Below are 17,370 nucleotides of genomic sequence, written 5' to 3'. Positions count from 1 at the left end.
CACTACAGTTTGCCAATAACGAAACGTCTCTTCTGCTTTTTATGAGAGCTCATGTGACTCACTAATTTGTTTCGGTTTCTGAATGAGAGATTCTTACTGTAAAAGCTCAGGATGATCATAAGTCTGGGCATGATCGCATTTTGAAGGTAGTTTAAAAGAAAAAGAAAAATGGAATTGCATGTCAGTTGTTGCTCTACTGCCACGTTAATGTCATTTATTTTCCAGGGGTAGCGGTGACCTGTGAGCATTTTATTACCACAGAGTATGAACCAACCTCTCTGAAAGCAAGACAGAAGAAAGAGAAGGGACCAGAAGAAGAGAGGGACAATCTGGAACAGCAGGAACTTTCTCTATCAACTCATCTTCCTCCCCACTCTCCTCTCACCGCTGGCCAACGTTGCCACAGCCTCACCACGATGAAGCTGAAGGAGGACCTGAACCCCGTGCTGCTGCTCCTCTTCCACTTCATGGTGTGGATCTACACCTTCGTCACCTTCCTGCCCTACTACCTCCTCAGCTGGGTCTCGGTACCTGTTGGGGGCTTCTGCGGTTCAGAGGAGGAGCGAGCCAAGAGAGCGAAGGCCCGCTCTGTGCTGGGATGTCCCGAGGGACCCTACAGAGCTGTGAGTGCCACCAAGAGGCTGGTGACGTCACTTCATCCAGGAGTGGACACCCTGGATAAGATGTTTGAATACGCAGCCATGAGGTTCCCCCACAGAGACTGTCTCGGGACCAGGGAGGTGATCAGCGAGGAGGACGAGCAACAGAGCAATGGGAAGGTGTTTAAGAAGGTAAAAAGCAATGTTTACAGAGGTAGCACCATAGTAATAGCAAATAGCAAGGAAATAAATCAAACATAAAGAAAAAAAATGGCATTAAACCCAACATTAGAGGTATTTTAAAGGTATAGTTCAACATTTTGGGAAATACACTGTTGTTTTCACGTTGAAAGTTAGATTGAAGAGTGCAAGAAATCGAATGAGCTATGAGTTTCTAACTATTCCTTTATGAATGAAAGAAATCTGAAACCTTTGAGGCATAGAAAATAAATAAATGCTTGCAAAATAAAAGCAATGATTAACACAAACTGAAATTATGTCCAGTATGAAATATGCAAAGAGAAAAAAGAAATGTGACAATATTTGTCCTACAATTTGTCGTTCTTGATCTTTCAGCTGACAGCTTGTTATTCTTCTAGACGCCCTGAATTCCATTGACCTTACAAATGGTAGGAGAGGAAGGACAAGTGAGTGAGGTGTTAATGTGGAGTGGAAAAGGGAAACAGGAAGGAGAAATTGGTATTTGTTCAAAAGTGTAACCAGAAATTGTTCACATAGGAATGGGGATATTAAAAAAAAAGAGTACAATTCTGGCTAAGAGCAGACAGTTGATGTAACCATGTAGGCTACTAGCATACTTTATCATTCAAAGTTCAACACTTTGAGTGAGTGATACTGTATGTTTGGTAGTACCCATGTTGCCAGCGCAGTCAGGAGTTACCCCCGACGTGACCCCTGAATCACCCCACTAATCCCAACAGCCTGCTCCTTATAATCCATTTAAACCCCACTGTTGAAACACTGATTGCTGCAAGAGAACAGTCTTAGCTGTTTAGTTCCTATCTATTGTTTCCAGCAAGTGGAAAACAGCACCGTACAGTCATCATTACTGTGTGCCTTTCTGTATTTGTGTGTGCACTATCATGTATTAACCACCAGGAGCCAGTATAACCTCACTAATACATGCGCAGCAAGCTGCTACGTGTGTCTGTGGCTTTTCATGTCATCAGTGCATGAGTGTTGAAGAGCATATCCAGAAGCAAGTGTTTATCTTCTCCACATGCTGCATGCTGATGATCATGAAATGCGGAAGCACGAGAATGACAACAGAAGAGGAAGTACTTCTGGTTGGCAACAGTGAACTGCTCTGTTCCCTTCCCTGGGAATTTTTAATATGAAACAGGCCTAACGTGACCATGGGATATACTGTAATACACTGTACTGTACTCCTGTGGTAAAACGTACCCACCAACACACAAAAAATGAGAAATCCTCAAATGTTCTTTAGTTATATTGATGTAAGTAGACATCCTCTAAATAGGACCCAGTGTAGCATTTACTGACTACTGGTTATTGGGCTTTTAATGGTATTGATACTTGGAGCATGTGTCCTCCCTTCTTGCTTTCCTCTACTGTTCCATTTTATTCCCCCTTTGCTCCATCACTAACAAAATTCCACTGTACTTCTCTGTCACACCCTCCCACTTCCCACGCTCCCCCTGCAGGTAGTACTGGGTGAGTACTGCTGGCGCTCCTATGAGGAGGCCCTCACAGCAGCGTCCCAGCTGGGCAGTGGTTTGGCATCACTGGGTCAACGGCCGAAAAACAACATCGCCATCTTCTGTGAGACACGAGCCGAGTGGATCATAGCTGCCCAGGCCTGCTTCATGTACAACTTCCCATGTAAGTCCAATATGAGCATGGACACAGAAATACATATAGGAGTGGAAATCTGGGGAACTCTATGGGAAAGAGAGGTCAAGCTAAGTTACATGATAGAAATATTTCTACAGCCCCTTACATACCAGGTATGTCTGTTAAATCCCTGATGATTTGCTCTTTTATAACTGACAAATGCTGGTAATTGGCTTTAAGTCTAATATGCACCCCTTCCTTTGCAGCAGTGATTGTAATAATGATAAACTACTTCACAGGTTAGTGTCTTGTAAATGAGGTTGTTAAACTATTTTGGTGACCCACCGTATTGTGCACTTTAGATACAACAGGTTTGCTAATGTTTGCTTCAGGTTTCTCTGATATGATTGATTGAGGACTTTTACTTGAACTGATTGTAATTAAAGTAAGATTGCAACTAGCAATTATTTTCATTACTTTTTAATCTGTTGATTTGATTTGCGATATCTAAAGGATAATACCATTCTATTTTTGCTTTTTTCTCATTGGATTTAATGCATGAAAATTTTGAAAATAGTGGGAGCCTGTGCAGACAGCCCTGCAGTAGATGAGACAATGGCAAATTCATCCAGAACATTTTACTGTTCATGGGCATCACTGGCAACAGCAATGAAGTGAATCTGCACTTAAATCTTTACCTGTACTTTTAGTTTAGTTTATACTGCACTGCGACTTTAAAGGCAACTCCCATTTTTTTGTTTTCTTCCATTAAGTCTTTCCCACTGAGCATTGTCCAAATGTGTCTGAATTAGGCTGATTTATAGCCATTTCTGTTTGTGTGTGTGTGTGTGTGTGTGTGTGTGTGTGTGTGTGTGTGTGTGTGTGTGTGTGTGTGTGTGTGTGTGTGTGTGTGTGTGTGTGTGTGTGTGCGTTTGCACTTATATCTTTGTAAGGACCAGAGTAATGGGGTGTAGTTGCAGACCTTACGGAGTAAGGACATCTTGGCCAGTCCTCATACCTTCAAAGGGCTGTTTGAAGGTTAAGCCTTGGTTTTAGAGTTCAGGTTAGACTCAGGTTTAGGTTAGGGCTGGGGTAAGGCTTTTAGTTGTGATGGGTAAGGGGCTAGGGAATCCTCACAAAGACAGAAGTACAAGTATGTGTGTGCGTGCACATGTTAGTGGTTGCGGTGGACAAATTGTAAAATGCAGGGCCCAGCTGATACAGAAAAAGGTCAATTTGTCCCCTCTGCCTCGCTGTTACATAACTGTCCCATTTCTCTTCATTCACTCCTTTTTTCCATCCATTTCATTTTCTTGTGATGGATGCACACTCACATACACAGTCCATTTTTATTTGATACATGTACAGCATCGCTACCTATACATTGGTTGTACTCTTAACAAAAGGGCTTCTTTTTTGCCAGAAATGGACTCTTTCAGCTTGTGTCACAGTAGCCTTCGCTTTTCTGATGAAATAAACTAATCACAAGTGTAAAATGCTGAAGCTGTCAGCCCCAAATAGTTTTTGGTTTCTTCAGTTAAAATCTGGGGAATCATTTAACATAAGCACAAGGCTGATATGTAGTGTAGCTAGTTACAGTGTCAGTGGGACCTTTATTAGAAGTGTGACATTAAAAAATCTGCAGATTTAGTATTGAATAAAAATCAAAGAAAATCAGCAAAATGTTCCTTTGAAAAAGAGACTTTTTTTCATGTTTGTGATGTTAATGTTGAAGGATAAGTCAGCAGCAGCTTTCTGCCCTGAGGGACTCCGTGCTGATTTACTTTTTAATATGTTCTGTACCAAAGAGTACTTTCTCTACTGTGAGCATCAACAGCAGTACTTTAAGTTCATTAAATCTTTTTGATCGTCCTTGAAGGACCCTTCATTGACGCTGTGTGCTTTAGTTTATGCTCCATTAAACTGTCATGCTCTGAAAATACGGTGCAAGCACAGGCCAATAAAGCATCTTTATAAAGCATCTCTCCCTCTTGCAGACACAAACAGTGGGACAGTGGAAAGCCCAGGGCAGTGGATAACACATAGTGCTGGGAGGGGGGCAGAGAGGAGTTAAAGGTTGGAGAGAATGATGGCGGAAGAGACAGAGGAGAGGAAAGAGAGGGAGAGAAGTGAGGGGTGATGGCGTCAGAAGAGGGGTGAGAGAGTCTACGTGAGCATCTGATGTTGACAGAGGCATCAAGGAGTCAGCCAAAGGCCCCCAGTGAACTCGAACACTTGGTGGTTGTGAGTGTGCGTGTGTGCATGTGTGTTTCTGTGTTTGTGTGTGGACATTGTATATTCACTGCATATCGGCTCACTGTCGGAAGTCAAATGCGCTCATCTTTTGTTGGTATCCTGCATTGTCTGCACTTGTCACTACATGTGAGTTAAATAAACTGCAGCAATTACACAGCATACATTGTCATTTAAAAACCTCTTAAGTCCAGTTTTGGCTGCTGAAGGATAACATGTTCCCCTGTGTAGTCGAGGAAGTTCGACTCTTGGGAATTTTTCAAGTTCCCATTTGTTTAACTGAAAAATGCAGGGGGACACAAAGCTGAATATCTCACAAATTCTTTTGCTACTGAGTGGAAGTGGTATTAAAATGACTTGTAGCTAGTAGTGTTTGATTGTGTGTTTGTGTGCGTGTATGTGCATGTGTGTGTATGTGTGTATGTGGGTATGTGGGTATGTGTGTGTGTGTGTGTGTGTGTGTGTGTGTGTGTGTGTGTGTGTGTGTGTGTGTGTGTGTGTGTGTGTGTGCGTGTGTTATGTGTGTAAATCTGGAGCCTAATCTGTGTTTAGATCTCGTGGCTTGAGGTGTCATGGTTCTCATTCACACACACTCACACGGTGGCAGAGCAGGAAGTATTGGAACTCCATGACGCAAGGAGGAGATGTCACTAAGCCCTGTCCCATAAACTCCTGTGTGTGCTTAAGTGTATTGATGCAGGGTTAGAGACTGTGCTACTGTGTTACTCTACCTCTCTCTTTCTTTCTCTCTGTGTCTCTATTGCTGTTTCCTCTGTGTCACCTCCCCCCTTTTCTCTTTCCCTCTCGTTTTTTTTTTTCTCAGATGAGGGGTTGACCTGCAGCCAGGCTGCTTCTTGTGCTCTGATCTTTTAACAAACACACACACACATACAGACTATTGCACACAAGCGGAAAACAAGCAGAGGCACTGATTCACACGGCAAAAGTCGTGTATTTGAAGTCCCTCTCCACTGAAAAATGTGTTGTGCATATTGTTCCTTAAGGGAGAATGATGTACAGTATGTGCATTAGAAGTCTGTTTACACATTCACCTGCTAATCAGGTAAGGTTACTCTGTTCTGACCTTGAATCTGAGTTTAAGAAATGTACAAATGAGCAGGATTTGTGGCATCCCAACTGGTTTGGCGCCTTTCATGTGTCAGTATAAAACTTGTAAGAGTGTGCTGTGGAATGCTGAAGCCTTCAGCTCACATACACTGAGAATAGACTTTTCAGTGAAGTAGGGGACATCTTGCATCCAGTATTTGAACTTTTGAAATGAGCAATATTCATTGATTCATTGATGTGGATTTTTTTTTTTTTTTAATGAGGAACAAGAAGGAGTTGTCATTTTAAGAATTTTTAAAGAGTTTTTAAACTTTTAGTCATGTCTGGAGGGGGTCTTTAAGGAATGAGCTAACTGTTCAGGCTATCATGATATGTGATTCATCTCTGCCTGATTCATCTCAACAGAGGACAGTGATTGATCTCATTTGTACATTCGCTTTGCAGGACTTACGTAATCAGAACACCAATGTCAGGGAAAAATGTAAATGTTGAATTTTCACAAGTGACGAAAGTCACAGCTCAGTTAGTCATAGTCAAGTGGGGATATGAGAGGCAAACTTACCCCAAAATCAGGTGGAAAGCCTCAAACCAGAAGAGTGGAGTCTGTTGATTTATGGCGATGGTTTTAAAAAAGTCACAACAATCACATATGAGTGTAATGTTCAGGTGTGCAGTCTATCTCTTTTTTAAAATGTGATTAAAATATTATTAGAATTAAATGAATAAGGATCTTGTCACAGAAGCGCAGTGTAATCCAACTGCATCATATCCACTGCATAAATATCTCATTTAAAAAAAAAAGAATTACAGCTCATACTACTGACACTTGTAAGTGGGTGCAGCGCTCCATCAGACATATGCACTTGGTCACAACACACACACCCCCTCACATAACAGTACTGTTTATATCCCCAAAAGAGTGCTTATTATGCATCAAGAGCTTGTGTCCCATCGGCTCGGAGTCTGAATTGAGGTCTCTGGAGATGCCTGATGATGTCATTGTTATGGGCGGGGCCGAATCAAAAATGCTGAGCGATGTATACAGTGCACGTACATTGTCCATCCTCACATATGCCTCACTGTCTTTATGATGGCTAAATACAAACAAACACGGGCTGTCTTAAGCTTGTCTCAAGAACCATAATTTATCAATTATTCCTGTAGCATAAACAATTAGATTACTATTTATGCACTAATGTATATATTTGGTACTCTATTTTTGTTTATGTATTTTCCAATATAGCATTTTCTGGCCTGTCAATAATCAATAGCAACCCCTGTGCATCGTAGTGCAGTCCAGTACTATAGGTTTTCAACACAACACCACCACAAAGAACAGTTTTAAAATGTAAAATAAAAAGAGTCAACACACAAACAGCTCCTGCAGTTGTCTCAACAAAACTGAACATTTTTAGTCAGGTATTATTTACTGTAGGGCTACTGCACAGTTTTGCATTTTTCTTTCTGTTTACCCATTTATATACAAATTTATATACAAATACTGTGTGTATATATATATATATATATATATATATATATATATATATATATATATATATATATATATATATATAGATATATATATATATATATAGATATATATATATATATAGTATATATATATATATATATATATATATATATATATATATATATATATGTATACATATATATGTATATAGATATAGTTATATAGCTATATATTTAGTTGCAGTATAGAATGATAATATCAAAAATATTCAAATTTTTAGCAGCCTAATTTGATTAAAAAAGTTTTGACTGATGATGACGTCTGGTACAATCACCAGACTTTTTGTCTAGAATTTATAAGCTTTGTGTTTCTTTATGTGTGTTTGTTGCAGTGGCCACACTTTACTCCACACTGGGAGGTCCAGCCATCGCTCATGCACTGAATGAGACTCAGGTCACCCACATCATCACCAGCAGAGAGCTCCTGGAGACCAGACTCAAGGTTAGAAGACACACAAACGTATACTTAAATTTAATAATATTCTCCACAAATCTCTCAATAATAGGAAATATGGAATTTGTTACAAAGCTATAAGCAAGCAACAGTATGAAGGCATCTATAGCATGCTGCCTTAATAGCCATAAAACCTCATGACTGAGCAAAAGAGGGACAGGTAGGTGTACAGGTATATGTGTATGTGTGGTACGTGAATAGGTAAATGAGGATAAATTTGGTATCAATACTAAATATCGTGTAGAGAAACACTCCACTTTTGTCTTGGGCCTCCATAGAGAGAGCAGGTACACTGGGTAATCTGGTTAAACTTTTGGCATTTCCCAATCCTCCCTCTGATTTATCATGTGCAACTGTGCATGGATAGTTCAAGTGTTCTGTGGTTACAGGCAACTGAGATAACCAGTATCAAGCAGTGAATGGTATTTACCATATTTGTGTAGCCCAATATCCCATTTATCAGTGCGCATTTTGAGAGATATTTCCCTTCACCTCAGTTTATAAAGGATGATACACTCTACCCTGCAAATAAAAATCTAAGTTAAGGAGGGTTTACCCTCAACTACATCACTGGTTCAATGTCTGTCAGTGGTTCCAGACTCTGAAATATCTCTCGTCTAGTACAATAATATTAAGGCAGCTTTTAAACCACTGTTATCCATCAGAGACAATCCGAAACATTTTAACGGTTCTGATTTAGGAGGAGGAGAGGAGTAGTGTGTCACCATAGAGATATAAAAATAAAGAGAAGTCTGTGTGCTGTGTGTTAAGGGCTGTTTTGGACAGGATTAACCCCTGAAGACAAATTGTGCTCTGGCATTTCATCTCCCCTTTGATCAAGGTGGGATAAACTCAGCTCCTCTGCTCACTCGCACACATCCCCTCTTAGACCAAATACTGATGAAATTGATGTGCATGGGATTTCAAGGTTACTTGTGAAAGAAGAAACCTGGTTTTAGTCTTGCATTAATGTATACACAACACTTGTGTGCCTGTTGTCATGTTTGTGCTCATGCTTGCATTTGTGTGTGTCCGGCGTGTGTGTCAGGCTATCCTTATTGAAGTTCCAAGGCTGCACCAGATCATTGTAGTGGAAAACACACCAACCTCATGGCCCGGCTATCCACGTGGTATCAGTGTCCACAACATGGCTGCTGTTCAGAAACTGGGGGCCAGGCCTGAGAATGGTAAGTTTGTGTATGTGTTTTATAGATTTTTGTATAATTTGATCACCGAACTTAGCCTAATTTTATTTCTTTATTTTGGGTTGTGCAGTTCAAAAGACTTGTGGAATTATTACTATATTATGGTATTGTTTTGAAAATTTGCTAACATGTCGCTTTTAACTGGCCTAAAAAAATTTACTTACAGAGCATTTAGTGTCTCATACAGTCCTAAATGATATTGCGTGTCCATCACAATTTCCAGAAGGTAAAACTAAGGCACCCAACTTAAAGTAAAGAGATATTGAAGTTACTTTTAGCGTTTAAAATGTATATGTAACATGGGGGGACACTTCACTCTTCCATATATCAAGTTCAGTTTACTCGTCCTGAGTAATGAATGCTAAATAGATGTATGATGTCTTTTGTAAAGTCTGAGAAAATAACCCTGATAATATCATCAGGGTTACTGTCTTCCCTCCATGATATTTCAGTTAGGCAGTGGAGTAAATTCCAATTATAGTGGATTTGGTGGATATGTAGAGCTGGACATCATTGGTATAGCAATGGAAATGGAGACCATGATGAGGGAAGATACCAAAGGGGTGCATGAAGAGAATGAACAGGAGAGACCCAAGCACTGAACCCTGGGCAACGCCTTGGGACAGAGGAGTGGTGGAAGAGGTGTAGTTATTGAAATTCATGAACTGTTGCCTGTCTCAGGGATATAACTTTAGCCAAGAGATTGCATAACTGGGAGGTAGGATTTAAGGTGGAAGAGAAAAAAGGTGTGCTCGATGGTTTCAAAAGCAACAGTGAGGCCGACAAGGTTGAGAATATTGAGATGACCAGAGTCTGAGGTGCAGGTCGTTTGTTACTTTGAGGAGGGCCATTTCTGTGCTGTGTTGTGCAGAATTCAGATATCCATATTAGGGACTAAAAGTCAGGATATCTCTCTGCTGGTTCTGGTTTTAACCATTCTTTTTATACCCCCCCCTCGCAAATCCCCCAACTCCACATAACTGCAATACTAGATTAATGGAGAACACCTTTCAGAACACCTAAATATGAACATAGCCTGTCCCTGAAGAAGAGATGGGTTGAACAAGTGATTTTCGAAGTTCTAGAATACTCCTTCTGGTGATAGTGGGACCCATCCTCAGTGATGAACCCAGGGTCATAGGGTGTTTCGGGTCCTTAATCTTCAAACATCCTCAACTGGGCATCCCAGCCAGGGGTGATCAGCCCCCAACTTGTGTCCAAGTGGCACTCCGGATCGACAGCCACCGCTAGGCCTTTTCAGCAGCCTCTAGAATGTTCTTGGTGGCTCTTCTTCCCTGCAGTCCTTTTACTCCAAGGAGTTTGAGAGTTTGCTGTAAGGAATGGCCAGCAGAGCTCCAGCACCCAACTTCAACTGGCTCACATTGGGCTCTCCAGCCACTGCTCCAGAACTCTGTAACAAGATCTGCATATTTAGCCCTTTTCGCTCGTTGACTTTTCCAATCCGGTCTTCCCACTGGACAGTAAGTTCCAGCAGTACCACTTGCTTTTTAGACTTCAGAGTTAAATTCAATCATGCTTTTCCTTATTTTCTGTCATATACAATGTTACAATGTTGGATGTTCATATTAAACATTGAAAAAGTTTTAAATAATGACGTAAATGTTTCGAAAAGTAGGCTCTGTGAGACAAAAGCTCAGGGGCTTATACTGCTCTGAAAACTAGGTTCCCAAGGTTTTTTTTTTACTATCGCAAAGAGCTGACATCACCTCATCATGGATCTCTTTATACAGTCATCCGCTCTAGGCACAGCAAAACATCCAACTTGAGTAGTATTATAGGCTTTTAATGTTCTCCAGCATACGGATGGTACAGGTTTACTATAGAGTTGTTTGGCAACAGCAGAATAACATATTACTAGCAATGTAACCTTTGGTATTTCCTGACAACAGACGTTTTCCACTTTAGTCGACATTTTAATGCATTTCCCACATGTACCCCTATTAACAGGGGTATAAATAGAAAAAATGTTTATATACGGATTGTCATTGGAAAACTAAATCCACCCCTATATCACACAATAATCAGGTAATGGGCGTAATGTTTACAAAACAGAGACATTCTGCTGTAATCCTTGATCGATGGATTTGAGAAGAAGAAGTTATTTCCAATCGTGTTATGTCACTTAGTAGTTTTAAGGTTTGCTTTCAGAACCTCCACACCGGTAAGAGGATGAGGGTTTACAAGCACTGGGTGCTGCCCCTTGGCAGGCTTCAAGAAGTTGTCTAATCAGAAGAAAGTGGGCTTCTAGGGAGGGGTTGCAGAACAGGCAGTATGAGACAAACATGGATTTTTTTTAAACACTGAATCATGCGAAAGTACTCTAGTGGAGTACCAGAATAAAAATATAGGGCTCAAAATGAGCATAATAGGTAAAGCTTAACATTATGTCTGGGCAGAGTGGAGTGGTTGCAATGTTTTCTCGGAACTTGAGCTGCCCTCCTAGGTTGACTTGGAGCTACCAGTCCCATGCAGTGCCAATAAGCCCACCTGAGGAGCTAGGCTGATCTTGTGTCTTCTCCTCAAGCTCTGATGAAGGTGATGGACTGGGGCTGGCTGGCATGCTTTGGGAAAACTGCCCAATCCTGCCCACCAGCGCCACAGTAACCATCAAGATGTTTTGCTGCAGCCGTGCCTCTGCTTTGTCGACGGCTTACTGTTCCTGCTACTTCCCCCTTTAAAGGTATTCCTGCCAAAGCAACTTTAAATTCAGAGAAGTCTCGGTACATCATAACTTTGCTGGCTCAAGTAACATTGAATTCTTCTGATAAGCCACTGATGGGGAGCTATAGCTTGGTGGAATGCCCATACAGAGAAATTCTGCTAAATGTCTGAGTGAGCCCCAACCCCCTTCGGAGATACTGACCGATGATCTTCTATAGTGCCTCAACTGTCGTTGTTACCTCTTATAAAAGAAGGGGCCATAGTAGCCTTGACAGCACTCGATGTTGGTATACCCAGGCTTTGAACTTTCCTGGAGGCCCCGATTTGTTGGATTTTCCTGGAGGCCCCAATTTGTCAATCGCAGTGAGCCAGGTTGTCAAGTCGCCCCTGATTTGTTGAAGTGCGGCTGTTTCCTCCAGGGAACTGTGGAAGATCTTGCCCAGGCTCTTTACTGATTTTTTTGTTACTGTTGGAAACTGTGTCCCTCCCAAGGTAAAGCGGAACTAGTCAGCCACCCTTCTTCTGGACTTGGCTAGTCTAAAACTCATCCTTTACCATGAGATGAGCCGTTCAAGCCCTTGAAAGAGCCATCTGCACCCAGGAACAGATTTTGCCATCAGGATTAGTTTGTCCATGAATGCTTTTATGGGGGCCTACCGATTGCCACATCTAGGCACTGGGCCTCTACATTCAGCCTCTGCCAACTTGACATCATGTTCATAGCCAGTGAGAAGAGTGACACTGAGAATGTGCGGCCAGTGATTATGCCCTTCTCCAGCCGATGCCAGGTGCATGTTAGTGACCCTGAAGAGACTCTCCACCTGAAGTTGCTGTAATAGTCCAGAATGAGGTTTCAGATAATCTCAGTAACATGATGACTTGTCAGTGCTGTTTCAACGAGCTTGTATGGGATGGATCCACAGGCGTTTTTAGTTCTAGCCAGAATGCTGCAAGGTCTCCTCTGCTTTCCCTTGCCTCCTGTATCAACTGGGTTACCACTCCTGTGTGCTGTAGGCATCCAGGTATTTATGGGACTCCCCTTTCTGTACTGAGGTTGCTATGTATGCATTCTTCAAGAGGAACTCAATTAGACATTGGGCCACAATCTTGAAGAACATCTTCCCTTCAATGCTGAGCAGTGAGGTGATACAAAACTGCTCAATGTTGCTTGAATCATCTTCTTTTGGTATCCAGACACACTCCACATGCCTCCACTGAACAGCGACCTTTCCTCTCCTCTAGATCACCTTCAAGATCTTCCAGAGTTGTGCTTGGCGCCTTGGGCACTGCTTGTAAACCTTGTAAGGTATTCCAGGGACGGAACCTGCCCTTACAGCTTTCACTGCTTCTTTGATCTCCTTCAGGGTGGGCTCAGAGATGTTGAATTGGGTCTCCATTTCTGGATGTGTTACCAGTGACTCACACGGGCCGAGGATTTGCTCTCTCAAGGTGTCACTAAAGGTGTCTGTGTTGAACTATCACCATACTAAAAAAAAGAGGATTATGCTACATAAGTGTATTGAGTTTTTCTGTTCATGTTCTGATCATTTTTGTTCTGTGAAGTCTGTGCTGTTCATGACAGATGAAAACTAAAAACTTCTTTTTGCATAGGATCCTTATTGTGTTTTTATTCAAAAACAATATAGAGTAGCAAAAGGTATTTATTTATAGGAAAAACTATTGAATGGATATTTCTCACATCTCACAGAATTTTAGCAATGTATATGTTCAGTCCAAACATTGAGGACAAAAGGAAAAACATTAAGGTTTATTAACAGACTAACCTCCACCAAACTAGCTCCATCTGATATTGTACTGTGAACTCCACCAGGGAGTACTGTAGCAAACCAAGTTTCATAATGAATGCCTGTAAGGCAGTTAAAGAATGATCTCAAGTTAATTGTGACCTTAATTAATTTTTTATTGATAAGTGCTGTAGAAGACCATTTTCATTTAAAGGTACCACACCAAACCAGCAAAAGATCACCACACAGAAACCTGAGAGAAGCGCTCACTGAAAAAAAATATCAGTTTCGGCCAAACCTCTACTGACTAAACCTAATGCTTCAACCATGTGTTTCATAGTGTCTCTCCCTTGTTTTAGTGGCATAGTATAAAACTTAGTAACAGATAGTCCTACTCTAAATGGTATGGTCACGATGGGGTTTTTCTTGGGGTCAGGGGTAGGGTGGGGGCAGATTGGTATCAGTGCCATTAGGTCATGTGAATGAGGAAGTGCTTACATCTGTGTTAGATTAAGGTTGATACGATGCTTATTCAGTTAGTGCATTGGATGGATCCACTCAACCCCCTCTTGCCTTTTATTATGGCCCCTTGAACTGACTGAACCAAAACAAGAGAAGTTGGCAGTGTCATGTGCAGATAAAGAGGGAAGGATGTAGGTTTAGGAGGGGAGGATGGAGCACTGGGATGTAGGGGAGGGTCATGTTTACACATAATACTGTTAACTTCACATGACATCAACTCTCAGAGAACACACTCCTACATGCCTTGTATCCGAGTAAGAGGAAAGATAAAGAAGAGAGGCCCTCCCTTATGACTCTAATGTACTTCAGTCTCCCTTCCTCTTCTTCATGGCTCCTTTTATCCTCTGGTTTTTTGAGGCCCGCTGTGCTCAGATGTCTGCTTTTGCTTGTATTCCACACAATTCTAAACAGAGTGGAAAAACAAGATCAGTCTCTCATTTCCCATATGAAGACTACACTGCTGCTAGACTAGCAAACCAATAACTGGTTTTGTTTCCTCCTTTAAACTGATAAGGAATGTACTAATTTATTCAGACAGTAGAAGTCATAGATCAGAGGGCAGGGGACTCATCATTCTGTGATGTGTTACTTACATCTTTTCAACTGCCTCCTAGTTATGTATTCTTTGATTTCAAGAAACATGTGCCACAACCTGTCTTGGTCTTGATTATACGTCGTGATAGTAACCCTCATAAACTACTTCATGCAACAACAGCTACAGGAATAATGGGAAAAGGGGAAGTCATCTTAGTGCTCTCCCTTAGTCCATGTTGAGACCCACCTTTAGCTCTGCGTTAAAAAACACAGCCCTCTCATTCATTTGAATGGAGCCAGTCCAGTGGCACAGTGGGCTCCATTGAAAAGTAGGCAGGGTCTGAACCTCATGACACTACTACATTTCAAGCATAATCCTGGTTTTAGAATAAGCATGGATTCAGATGAAAAACAGCCCTGTGTTAAAACAGTGCAGGTGGCTGCACTTGGTGGGCATGTATCAGTAAGTAATAAAATACAATCCAGGAAGTCACACATTACTTTACCTTGTCACAATGATCATGAGGTAAATAGTAGAAGTACAGCGTTCACACTACAAAGTAATCTACCAGGAATGTGCACTTGCATCTATGTGATTGGCCAGTGCAGTTCCTTGCATGATGCTAAAAGTTGCTAATAGCTACAAATTGAGCAAGGTTCAACTTTTTTCTGGAGTCCCCTGCACTGGGAACCATGTGCTGCACCCTCAGATTGGCTCAGTTCAAATGAATTTGAGGGCTGCATTTTTTCACACAGTTCTAAAATCGATCTGAACATGACCTTAACGCTTCTTCGAATTGCATTAGGGTACTTAGAAACAAGCATGGATACAATACAAAAGAAGATTTAGGCCTACGACACGACTGGGAAGTCCACAGAAAACACACACACACACACACACACACACACAAAAGAAGATGACACGCAGATGACAGCCAGTGCTGGATTAACAGAATACAGAAATAATATTTCCACCAAATATAGTTGAAGTCCAGATAACAGATTATAAAGAACATGGTTAGAGGATAAGAGGAAAGACTGAGAGGAGCAAGAGATAAAGAAAACGAAAGAAAAAAAAAGCGAGAGTGAAAGGGAAGGAGTTGGTGTTTTTGGATAGCACAGTTAGACACAAACTCTTCATTTTGCCAAAAGGGGCCTGATTGTTTAATACCACAGCTGACTATTTTCCATCCCTGTGTTTGAACTTTTACAAAGCTTCTATTGAATTACAGACACTTTAAATATTTCCTTGGCCTCTGACACCTGAAGTATTTTTCTTTTATAAAAAATGTTTATCCTGCACACATGCAACAAATGAATATGTCTGTGTGGAAAGTGTATAAGCATGGATGCATTTTTGTGCCTGGCTGTTACAATTTAGTCTGTGTCCTTTTGTGTGTGTGTGTGTGTGTGTGTGTGTGTGTGTGTGTGTGTGTGTGTGTGTGTGTGTGTGTGTGTGTGTGTGTGTGTGTGTGTGTGTGGTCAGTTAATATATAAATACAATATACATAAATCAAAGTCATGTTAAAAGCCATTACTGTGACGCAGTTTCCTCTCATATTCATCTTAATTGTTCGTTTGTATGTATGTGTGTTTTCTCTATTCACATATCAGCCGCACGTGAGCGTAAGCAGCCGCTGCCTTCAGACATTGCAGTCATCATGTATACCAGCGGATCCACGGGCATACCAAAGGGCGTCATGATCTCCCATGGCAACATCATCGCTGGCATCACAGGAATGGCTGAGCGGATACCTAATCTGTGGTAGGCACCAAAAACTCGTGTAAACACCTAAACCATACTGTATGTTACACATTTGGAAATGTGTTATGTGTATTATGAACATTTGAGTACTCTTTCCTACTTGTATCATATGCATGCAGCACTTTTCCAACAATGTCTTATGTTTATAATCTAGTTAACTTTTACTCTGATCTAGTGGTTCCTGATTTATATCTTTTTTTTTTTAACTTTAAATCATAAGTTGTCAGTTTACTCTTTGGTTTTTTAGCAATTAAACTATTATGTGTTAATTAGTGAGCTTCATAGATTTTGTTACCTCTGGACAGAACAGACTAACTGTTCCCCCGATACTTTATGCTAAGCTAAACTAAACAGCTGCTGGCTGTAGTTTCATATTTAGCATATTTAGTAGTGTGTCCCAAAATGTTAAACTACTAACCTAAACCAAGCCATTTGACTGGTGAAGCCTGTCATGGGAGATAAGCTGGTTGGGAGGTAGTGATTTTTCTGGGACTCTTATTTCTAGTGCTGTGAGGAGAACTATACACCACTGCCATTTATGCCTGCAAGAATCTCCTCAATGTTTTCAAGAAGAGACAAGCTGTTTAAATTACATTATATCAGCACAGTGAGGACATTAACTTCCTCTTACATGTTGTTTCCGATTCTCCCCTTTGACTAATCTCCAATGATCTCCAGTGACTGGTTATATGCTGTTTGCTTTAAGATTGTGTGACAGGACTGTGTTGGAAAAATGCCAAATGTTCTTTTGCGTTAACCTCTTGGTCGGGGCTTCCATGTCAACTGAGCATGTGCAAATGTATTAATCAGCTAGTGCCATTTACTTTAAAACAAAAGCTGACTGTTCTCTCTGGGGATTGAGACAGGGGTGAGAGGAAATGCAGAAGAGGGGGAGTTGAGTAAGAGCGGAGGAAAAAACTGGAGGTCAGAGGGGTTATGGAAGTTACCGTTACAATCACTCTCATTATTAAAAAGATGGCTTTCCTGTAAGTAAGTAATAAAAATGTGTAAACCGCCTCATCATGTATGCCTTGAATTTCAAAAAAAGTTCAATGAAATGTTTCTAGAATTTGGAAGATCAAAATGTACTTGTGTTCACATAAATATGTGGCCAGTACATCATAGTTAAGTCCAAGCAAAGGAAAAGATAACTCAGATTTTGTAAAGATAATCTTTCTGATGCACAGCATTTATCTTC

General features: G+C 41.0%; 1 protein-coding gene across 1 annotated transcript in view; it reads left to right on the top strand.

Moving 5' to 3' along the window:
* acsl3a (acyl-CoA synthetase long chain family member 3a) overlaps positions 1 to 17,370 on the top strand; it is a 31,052-nt gene that overhangs the window by 1,462 nt on the left and 12,220 nt on the right. The window contains exons 2-6 of the mRNA XM_040130603.1: positions 226 to 791; positions 2,285 to 2,462; positions 7,598 to 7,707; positions 8,768 to 8,906; positions 16,022 to 16,172. Of these exons, the coding sequence (XP_039986537.1) occupies positions 226 to 791; positions 2,285 to 2,462; positions 7,598 to 7,707; positions 8,768 to 8,906; positions 16,022 to 16,172 (1,144 nt within the window). The remainder of the gene's footprint in view (positions 1 to 225; positions 792 to 2,284; positions 2,463 to 7,597; positions 7,708 to 8,767; positions 8,907 to 16,021; positions 16,173 to 17,370) is intronic.

This window comes from Xiphias gladius, chromosome 7, assembly GCF_016859285.1.
Source record: "Xiphias gladius isolate SHS-SW01 ecotype Sanya breed wild chromosome 7, ASM1685928v1, whole genome shotgun sequence".
NCBI lineage: Eukaryota > Metazoa > Chordata > Actinopteri > Istiophoriformes > Xiphiidae > Xiphias > Xiphias gladius.
The sequence above is the reverse complement of the archived record's forward strand: the minus strand, read 5'-3'. Positions and strand labels throughout refer to the sequence as shown.